This window comes from Enhydra lutris, unplaced genomic scaffold (genome assembly GCF_002288905.1).
Source record: "Enhydra lutris kenyoni isolate GAN:26980312 unplaced genomic scaffold, ASM228890v2 scaffoldscaffold7, whole genome shotgun sequence".
Classification (NCBI taxonomy): Eukaryota; Metazoa; Chordata; class Mammalia; order Carnivora; family Mustelidae; genus Enhydra; species Enhydra lutris.
In genome coordinates, this window is record NW_019154091.1 from 31,522,624 (window position 1) to 31,533,541 (window position 10,918).

Here is a 10,918-nt window from a genome sequence, read left to right on the forward strand (position 1 = left end):
TTTTAAAAGATTTTATTTGACAGAGATCCTAAGTAGGCAGAGAGGCAGGCAGAGAGAGAGGAGGAAGCAGGCTTCCCACTGAGCCGAAGAGCCCAAGGCGGAGCTTGATCCCAGGACCCTGGGATCATGACCCGAGCCGAAGGCAGAGGCTTTAACCCACTGAGCCACCTGGGCACCCCATAGGGGAACTTTTTATGTAATAAGGGTATAGCACTGTCAAGTTTAAAGTGAATATCCTTCAAATGCATTATAATTATCTCATTTCTCTTTTAAACTTATTTGGAATTCATTTTGGCATATGGTACAAACAGAACTTGTTTTTTCTTCCCCAGATAACTAACCATTTGTTCCAGTCCCATGCAGTTAACAAAACATCCTCTGTCCTTACCGCCCTCTGCCCTCATGTACACTCTAGTCCAGGTTTGTCTATTCTATCTCACTGATCTGCTGAACACTTCTTTCATCTGAATCATACAGTTTTAGTTGGTATGACTTTTGACCAGGCAACAGCCTCCTCCACTACCTTTTCTCTGTAAAAATGTTTTAGCTATTTTATCTCTTCTTCAGGTCTAGAGGTTACTCATTTTGCTTATTTTAAACTCAGTGGTGTGTTTTGTCACTTATTAGAAACAACAAATATTTTAACTGGTAAGGTAACTAAGAACTAAAATAAGAGTTTATACACTTGTTCTCTATTACCTTGAATAAGAGGCTGCTGGCTAACTATGAATTCCAGTGGAGCCCAGGAAACTGTGCCTGCTATAGTCATCAGAAAAATGTTGCTAAGAGGGGCGCCTGGGTGGCCCAGTGGGTTAAGCCTCTGCCTTTGGCTCAGGTCATGATCGCAGGGTTCTGGGATCGAGCCCCGCATCAGGCTCTCTGTTCAGCAGGGAGCCTGCTTCCCCCTCTCTCTCTGCCTACTTGTGATCTTTCTCTCTGTCAAATAAATAAATAAAATCTTAAAAAAAAAAAAAAAGAAAAAAGTTGCTAAGAAAGCAATTTTTAAACCAAATAAATCAAATAAAATTAAGAATGAAACTCAGAAATTCACCTAAAGCAAAAAAAAAAAAAAAAAAAAGGCACAATTTCATTAAGTCTAATGCATTAATTTTATTAGAGAATAAAGAGTGAAAAGCTGTTTGGAAGTGTTAAATAATCATATATACCTGTCTCACTAATTGTTCTCCTTCTAGATGAGGTAGATGGTCTAGAAACCAAATCTGAAGATGAAGGTTTCTCTTCCTGCAACTCTTGCACAGGGTCCTAAGCATCCAAGAGGGGGAAAAACAAAAACGAACTTTTAAACACCAGGAAGCTAAAAATAATTTAAAATAACCTAACTTTCAAGAAACATCAAACTAGAATGTGTTCATTTCAAAGATTACCTTTTGATCACTCCCACCTTCAAGGTGACACCTATTTTCACTCACAGATGTGCCTGAATCTGATGATTCTGATGGGGGGAAAAACAACATAACAACTGAGAATCACAAAATAGGGAAAAAAACTAGTCTGTCAGTCCAAGACAAACTCCTTACACAATTTAACCTTTCAACAAACAGTAAATGTGTATCTCCCAGGAGCCAAACCCATGCTAGATACTGGGGAGGTAAATAAGATAATTCAATTTTATTTTATTTTTTAAAGACCTTATTCATCTATTTGACAGAGATCATAAGTAGACAGAGAGACAGGCAGAGAGGAAGGAAGGGAAGCAGGCTCCCCGCTGAGCAGAGGGCCCGATGCGGGGCTCCATCCCAGGACCCCAGGACCATGACCCGAGCTGAGAGCAGAGGCTTTAACCCACTGAACCACCCAAGTGCCCTAAGATAATTCAATTTTAATACAGAGTAGTTTTCATTAAGAGTAACAAAAGTATAATAAACAGGATAAAAGAAGTATTATAAGGTAAATCAGTGAAGAACACAGAGCAATGATTATTTGGTAGGGACAGGGCAGGGTCTGAGGAAAAAGGAATCAGAAAAAGTTTCACATAGTAGAATTTGAAGCAACAGGACTAAAAAAGGCTATTCCAGACTGAGGAACACCCTGTGAAAAAAGCACTCAGAAGTGAATTACCAATGCTCTGCTGTGGGGAATTACAGGGAGTCGATTATTCCTGGTATATAAGCAGAATGACAAAGGACCCTGTGTGTCTTGTGAAACTGCACAAGGACGGCAACAAGCTGCACTTTTGCCCTCAAGCCTGCATCGTCGCATTCTTCCCAGCAACACTTCAGAAGCTGCCCTGTGGCACTGCTGCAGCCACTCACCATTAAAAAGGTTTAATCCAATAGATAAAACTGATTTGCTAGCTCACAGCAAGTTTTTTATCCAGGGAACAATAAGGAACCCCTAACTGGTCATTTTAAGCAGAGGAGCAACAAATTACTTCGGCAAAATAGAAGAAAAAGAGAGCAGAGGCAGGGAAGCCAGTACTAGACAGTTACAGCAAGAATACGAATGTCAAAATATTAAAGCCTAAACTAAGGCATGGAAAAAAGATCAATTCCAGAGAAGTTAAAAAGGAAAAAGGTAAAAACCAACAAGGCCTGGTGTCTGATATAAAAGGCAAGGGAGAAAGGTGTCAAGGACTCCAAGATTCTCCCCTGGATGGATAAATGGGTGGTACCATTCACCAAGAGAGAAACTTCAGAAGGTAAACAGATTAAGAAGGAAAGATAATGAATTAAGTGGATGAAACTCATTCAGGTAGGTGGGTTTAATTGTACATGGATGTACAGACCTAGAGCTCCCAAGACAAAATTTCAGATAGGAAATATGTAGTTGCCAAAGGTCGTAATTAAATACTCTTTGTTATTCCCTTGGAAGCATTTTCATTTTAATAGGTATGTCAGGCCCACGCATTAATATTCTGGAATTATTCACGTTATCATAATAGTTTCTTTATATTATGGGTTATGTATTATACTGATTTTAAGTTGTACATATAGACAGGTTATATTTTGTTTTAATAGGAGACCTGTTACAATTCAGATGTAATAAAAAGGAAGTACTAGGTGTGACAGGTTGAGAACAGTTACAGGAGTTCTGAAGTTAATTCTACTAACTAAAACCTGAAACAAACCCAGAATGGAAATAACCTAAGTAACCTAGAGGTTACCATCTCACTAATATAATTTTCCTAGTAATCTAACAAGGTTTCTTTACATGAATGAATGAACACATCAGGGATAATATTTAAGAAAACTGAAAATACTACTATAATAATATAGTTGTTTTATTTGCCTTCATTTGATTTCATAAAGAGCTCTGTAAAACATTAAAACATATCACCAGTCTAACAGTCACTTTTACTCTAGGATAAGACAGTGATGCCCTTTTCTGGGTCTTAAGTCCTAACTATGGAAGAGGATTCAACTCAACGCATTTATTAAACATCCTGTTAATAAAATACTGTAGTGTTGATGCAGAATACAAACCTGATTAGGATATAAGAAAAAGAAATACAAACAAGTGTAATAAAACAACATAACAATAAAGTCTCAATATAGACTAGTGGAAGGACAAAAGAGTGGCCAGTTCACTGCAGGAAGTAAACAAGCTTCTGAGAACAGTTTTTTTTTTTTTTTTAAAGATTTTATTTATTTATTTGACAGAGAGAGATCACAAGTAGACGGAGAGGCAGGCAGAGAGAGAGAGAGGGAAGCAGGCACCCTGCTGAGCAGAGAGCCCGATGCGGGACTCGATCCCAGGACCCTGAGACCATGACCTGAGCCGAAGGCAGTGGCTTAATCCACTGAGCCATCCAGGTGCCCCCTGAGAACAGTTTTTAATTGTAATTCAAGACTGGGCTTTAAAAGGTCTATGGTGTCTTGGGAGCCAGCTCCTACTGCTACTCAAAGCAGACTGTGTACCTTTCTTACCAACTCCATATATGTAGCCTGAAAATGGCCAAGGTGGGAGTTACTTATACCATGGAACTCAGCAAACACCAAAAATCAGGGCTTTTCCCCCTGAAAAGTGGGTTGTTAAACATTTATCAGCATATCACTGTATATGTTTATCTCTCTGAAATAAGAACCCAATGCTTTCATCAGAGTATCCAAGGAGTACGTAACCCAAAAATAACCAGTTAAGAACTGCAAGTCTACAGGTAGGGAACTTAAATGCCACTTACCTGAATAAATTGATAAAAGTTTTGTCTAATATAAAAAACAAACAAAAAAGTGCTCATCCATTCAAACTGTCCTACTTAGATATCTGTATTACTTCCCAAGCCTTTCAATACATGTTTCAAGGTTTGATCATATGTTGAGTAAGCATGGCCTTGAAATTATCTACCTTTCAGAAACAACAGATGTTGGTGAGGATGTGGAGAAAATGGAACCCTCATGCACTGTTGGAGGGAATGCAAAATGGTGCAATCACTGTGAAAAACAGTATGGAGGTTTCTCAGAAATTAAAAACAGAATCATCACTGATCTGGTAATTCCACTACTGAGTATTTACCCAAAGAATACAAAAACACCAATTTGAAAAGATATATGTAGCATTATTCACAATAGCCAAATTATGGAAGCAGCATAACTGTCCATCAATAAATAAATGGATAAAGACGTGGTATATATATACACAATAGAATAGTATTCAGCCATTAAAAAAAAAAAAAAAAAAAAAAAAAAAAGCCTGCCATTTGCAACACTATGGATGGACCTAGAGAAAATAAAGTTAAGTGAAATCAGTCAGAGAAAGACAAATATCATATGATTTCACTCATATATGAAATTTAAGAAACAAAACCAAGAAAAAAGAGACAAACCAAAAACTAGATTCATAACCATAGAGAACAAATGATGGTTACCAGACAGAAAGTGGGTAGGGGAATGGGTTAAACAGGTGATAGGAATTAAGGAGAGCACTTGTCATGATAAGCACCTGCTAATGTATATGGAATTGCTGAATCACTGCATTGCAAAGCTGAAACTAATATAACACAGTATATTAACTATACTGAAAATAAAAATATAATTTAAAAATAAAGTGTTTAATAAATGTTTGTGAAACCTCCCCCCACCGCCAAAAAAAAACAAACAGAAATTATCTTTCAAAACAAATTCTAATACTGATATCCCAAGGCTTAAATTGATGGAATAAGGTATTTAACTTTACATATTGCAAATATGCATTAGAACCTTAGTATTACTTTGTTTTAGTTCATTTCTTCCTGTTAAATGACTCCACATACACAGAATGTGTTCAAAATACTTTTATGGTATTCAAAATTAACTTACCATGCTGATTGACTATTACCAAGTTTCTGTAGATCATTGTATATATTTTCCTTGTAGGGAGGAAAAGAAAAGATGTACATTTTAAAATAAAAATGTACTAAACTGGACTTGACCAGACTTTTAAATACATATTAGTATGAACTATACTGTACACAAACTAAATTTTCAATCACTGTATTCAAACTATATCACTGGCAAGCTTCTAGGTCCTAAAAAGCAATCATGATAATTAGCTGCACAACGATTATATACCGTTGCTCTTACTAATCACGAAGGTCTCTCCAGCTGAAAAGACTTAGTATCTCCATTTCCTGAAATGTGCCTTATTTGGACTTTACCAAAAGACCCAAGGGAATGGGTGTGAATGCAGAAAGCAGATTGATTCATGTATTTTCAAACAGAAAGTTTTTAGCCCTGTGCTTAAAGCTTAGAATTAGGCTGCCTAAAAAGGCAGTGGGTCACACAAAACCCACTATAGGGGAACTTGATTTTGACTTCTATTAACCATGGACCAATCACCTAATGGATTTTCTTTCCTGATCTTAAAATCTATTAAAAGATGAAGCTTCCTTCATTCATTTAATAAATACAGACTGAAAAGCTACTATGAACCACTGTTCTAGAAATGGGAAAAAAAGGAATAAAATTGTTTCAGGTGAAAAGTATTCATCCCATTGATTAAGATATACATGCATGCTAAGGCTCCACACAGACTGTACTAAACCAAATGGGAAAAGGAATTCCAAATGTAAGGCAAGAAAGACTGCAAAAAGTCTTCAGTTCCCAGTGGAGTAATTCTAGAAATGTTATCTGGGTTAAATTCAGCTGATTAAGTGCTATAATGCTATATGACAAACTCTCCAGAGGAAGGCTCAAACTTAAGCCTTTACCACAGTGTGGTCTAAAGATTGTCTTTGACAGTAACTGCAATAATAATATTCTTTAACACACAGTAACTGTGACTAACATTTATTTATTTTTAAAGATTTTATTTACTTGTCAGAGAGTGCACACGTGCACACAAGCTGGGTGGGGGGAGGGTAGCAGCAGGCAGAGGGAGAACCAGGCTCCCCGATGAGCAAGGAGCCTGATGCGGGACCAATCCCAGGACCCTGGGATCAAGACGTGAGCCAAAGGCAGATGCTTAATCAACCATGAGCCACCCAGGCATCCCAATTTCTTTAAGATTTTATTTATTTATGGAGTGCCTGGGTGGCTCAGTGGGTTAAGCCCCTGCCTAGGATCGAGCCCCACATCGGGCTCTCTGCTCAGTGGGAAGCCTGCTTCCTCCTCTCTCTGCCTGCCTCTCTGCCTACTTGTGATCTCTGTCTGTCAAGTGAATATATAAAACCTTAAAAAAAAAAAAAAAAAAAAGGATTTTATTTATTTATTTATATGAGAGAGAGCATGCACGAGCCGGGGGAGAGGGAGAGTGAGAAGCATGCTCCCCGCTAAGCAGGGAGCCTGACTAAGGGTTCAATCCCAGGACCCTGAGATCATGACCTGAGCCAAAGTAAGACACTTAACTGAGTCGCCTAGATGTCCCTGAGACTAATATTTAAATGATTCCTATGTGTCAAACACACACATTGTCTCTCTATAACCTCGACATGAGGTATTTGTCTTATGTCTACAAGTAGGATAAACTGAGGCTTAGAGAGGGTTATCAGTTTACCTAGTTACACAGCTAGTAAATGAGAGCTAGGTCTCAAACCTGGGTTTGTAAGATTCCACAGCTGAGGTTCTAAAGCAATATGCTATATTACTAAATTAAATTTCAGCATCTTTTTATAAACAGCAACAATTTTTCTCTGACAAAAGGCAGTGAAGATGGAGGTAAACTGAAATGTTTGCCCAGCTGGCTTTTTACAATGCACTAAGCTGAAGAATTTACCTGTGCTCTTTCACAGAGAAGCTTGGCACTCCAAACAAATCCCCTAGAAGATCATTGGAACAATACACAATATGCTGTTGCTTCTCATCATATAATCGTTTAGTCATAATATACTGGCCAAGATAAAATATAACCTGAAATAGAAATAGGATTTCTGAGCATTAAAGAAAATTAAATGTTAGTTTCAAATACATTCAATATCTCATTTATCTAAAAATGGTTAAACAACCTGCAACCAGACCCATAACTGTCTGAAATAACAACCATTCTTGTACTCTTAAAAAAGCTCTTAAATCTTCTCCTTTTAATCTGATGGGAGTAGACACTGTTTCTCCAACTCACTTAAAGTGTGTGTGTATGATAGACTTTAACTCTGCCCAGATACCTAGGTAATACATACTAGGAAGAAGGGAAAAGGCAGCAAAATGCAAAACCAGTGAGAGCAATAAAAAGCTGCAAAATCAAAACATCAACTAAAATAGAGCAGTGACCTGGAGTCATTTAGCAAATAGTAAACAGTCCCAAACACCATACATCTCAACAGCCTCTGAGGTCATGACAGATGAGAACCACAGGAAAGTGACGAATTATATCTACACAATAGTTTGGAAGAATTCTGTGAATAAAATAAACTCTTGAAGATATCAATATAATCTATGCAATAGTAATCAAAATAGTAACCCTGAATCATGCGTATCCAGTTAAATTCTGTATGCTCCACTAAGACAAAGAAATGATACATCTTAAGACATCCACATACAAACCTATTAACCACCTAAATATGCACGAATTTTTTTTTTACAGTTTAGATGTACTTTTACAAGTACTGTTTCATTCTTCGGATATTTCATAGAATTGTTTTCACTGTATTAGAGATAAGGAAATGGGACCCAGTCTCCTGACTACTACTCCAGTTTTTTTTCTACTATCCCATTTTTTCTATTATCCCATACTAGCTGTCATATCACTCTTCCATATGCCCCAGAACAAAGATCCTGCAACTGTAAACTCAGACAATAAATATATATATATATATTACTATTAGATGGTTTTGCATAAGCATTCTACACCTTTATAATGGCCCAATCAATTTTCTCCTCCTTTCTACTACTAAATGCATGCCTTTTGTTTCCTTAACTAATTAATTATGTGATGATAATGAGGTCAAACCCAAGTCATCAGCCCTAAATGCATCCTTAACCTTGAAAATATCCTTAATCTCGACACTTCCCTGCGAGCTCCCCTACCATCTGTAGATTTAACTGGTTAAGCAGGCCTCAAACTTAAAGGAATAATCCCTGGTGACTATGGATTGAAGATAAGTTGATAAGTGGGAGGAAGAAGAGAACCTACACACCTACCAAACATCCCATAAGGAAGTTCACAAAAAGTGTGGCTGAAAAGGAAAATGGTGCAGAGTCTCTTCCTGACCCACTATCCTGATGTAGGTAAATTACTTCAGTGTTTTAAGCAATCTGGGCCCCATAAACTAAGTGGGAGAGATGGGGGGAAAGGCACATTTCATTCACAATGAAATTTTGCCTAAGATGGCCCAATCTCTCACTGAAAATCATGCTTCTGTGCACAAATTTAAAGCTAGAGAACATTACATTGAAATGTATCCATTAAATAGAACATATGTTCATGAATCAGCTCACCTCTATCCCAGAAAGATCAGTATACTGTACTCATGTATCTCTAGTGCAGAAGTTCTTAACCTGGGATCCATGGATGCCCAAGAAGTCCTTGGATAGAATTCAAGGGGTCCATTAATTTGGATGGAAAAAAAATTTCTATCGATATTTTCACTAACTTTTAACTGAAATTTAGCTTTTCCTATTATGAATATAGGCAACAAACCACAAAGTATTAGTAATACCTGTGATTTCTGTCACCAATACAAATCACAAGTGTTTTCACATCATACTATGCTTGTTGTAAACATCTGAAAATACTAACTATACTCCTCACTACTTTGAAATTACATTCACTACATCGGCTGCTAAATCTTTTTATTTAATGTGTTAATTAAAAAAACACACTCAAAAGAGCACATATATCACAAAATTGTCTACTATTTTGATAACTCTTTTACATAATTTGTTTCCTTTGTAATCCTATACATTTTGGTTCATGCATTTAGAAACAGGATTCTGAGAAGACTCTACCCATCTGCCAAGTGGGTCCATACCACAAAAATGCTAAGAACCCCTACAGAGCCTCCCTCTGTCTCACAGTTCCTAGTGAGAAATGATATTCAAGTATAATTAGAATTTCAGCTTCAAATTATAGTCCAAATGACAATACTTCGTATTACTGCTTACTAAAAAATCCCTCAATATAGCCAATTTCTCCCCATGACTACATGTTATTAGCAAGATATTAGTTATCTTGTTAACTCTTAATTTAGCTTACCTCTTTCATAGTATAAGTGTCTTTTTGTGCACCAACAGACTTTAACAACTTCAAAAGCAAAGGCTTTGGTCTAACCTACAAAGAACAAAAAGCTGCTATTATACTTCCAAAATTATTCCGCAACTGTAAGCCCCACAGCAAGCATTTCCATGAAGATTTTCAGTAAAGGTAGGAGTTATATTTAACAATCTCACAAGGTTAGAACTCAAAAACTAAGTCATAATGTTTTCACTAAATGTAACAGTCTATAGAAACCCAGTATCATAGACTATCAAGGCAATTTGGAAAAAAAAAAGCTGAGATTTCATTACTATGCAAGTAATCACAGAATCCTCAAGTATCATTAGTTGCAATCAAACACAGTATCCATGCCAAGGCAGTGAAAATCAATTCTCTTTCCTCCAGCCATTTCTATTATCTGCTTAATACCTTACAAACTTAACTATAAATGGAATACTCCAATGAGATTACCATAAACTAAACTGCAAAATCCAAGAGAAAAGGGTAAGTCTTCAAGGTAGATCTGTTTCCTAATCTTTTCTTTCCACTCATCAGGCTCCTGAAAGCTGGAGGACTTAAATAACTAACAAGGATAATTAAGAGCATATCTGAGGCTGCAACTCATAACCCCCGACTACAAACCAGCATTTTCTTCCTACCACGTCATGCTGCCTCTTAGTGGGTCTACTTTTCAAGGATCTACTGACAAACACTTATTGAACTTTTACCATGCACCAGACAGGGCTAGGTATGGTGGGTGGGGGGGATGATAAATACAACAGGAGTTGTATTCAAGGAACCTACCAACTAGATCAAGGGTCAATTTTTTTCTATAAAGAGCAAAATTGTAAGTTTTAAGCTTTTCCTCCCAGATGGTCTAACTCAGAAGTACAGCTATGTAAACCAAAGGCCATGGCTACATTTCAATAAAATTGTATTTACAAAAATAGGTGGAAGGCCAAATATGGCCCACAGGCTATAGTGTGCCTGACCCTGATCTAGAGGTTTGTTTTTTGTTGTTGTTGTTGTTTCTTTATTTTGTCTTTATTAAAAGGGCTTTGCCCATGACTAAAAACAACCAATCAACCAACTACCCACACATTGCCAAGATTTTCTCCTAGTGATGTTAGTGATGATCATAGCAGTGGCGGTGGTGATAATGATGATGACATTAAGCCCTGACTTCAAGAACTTATTTTATTCAAACAAATGAGATAAAATCCAAGATTTATTTCTTTATTCATTAGCTTATTTCATTCATTCAATTTCCAACTGCCTACTTTGTGGACTGAAAACCAATCTTAACACATTGTAAATGCCTTAACTGAGTGTTTCCTGGTCCCTTTTTTTTTTT

General features: G+C 36.9%; 1 protein-coding gene across 3 annotated transcripts in view; it reads right to left on the bottom strand.

Annotated features, from left to right (window-relative positions):
• Positions 1–10,918, bottom strand: part of LOC111142120 (MDM2 proto-oncogene) — a 28,979-nt gene that overhangs the window by 14,255 nt on the left and 3,806 nt on the right. For 2 of the 3 annotated variants that reach the window (XM_022495092.1, XM_022495091.1), the window contains 5 exons: positions 9,565–9,639; positions 7,150–7,283; positions 5,256–5,305; positions 1,386–1,453; positions 1,167–1,263 (listed from right to left, as the gene is read on the bottom strand). In XM_022495092.1, the coding sequence (XP_022350800.1) occupies positions 1,167–1,263; positions 1,386–1,453; positions 5,256–5,305; positions 7,150–7,283; positions 9,565–9,639 (424 nt within the window). Of the gene's footprint in view, positions 1–1,166; positions 1,264–1,385; positions 1,454–5,255; positions 5,306–7,149; positions 7,284–8,807; positions 8,895–9,564; positions 9,640–10,918 lie in introns of all 3 variants that reach the window. The other variant, XM_022495093.1, reaches the window with a different exon arrangement.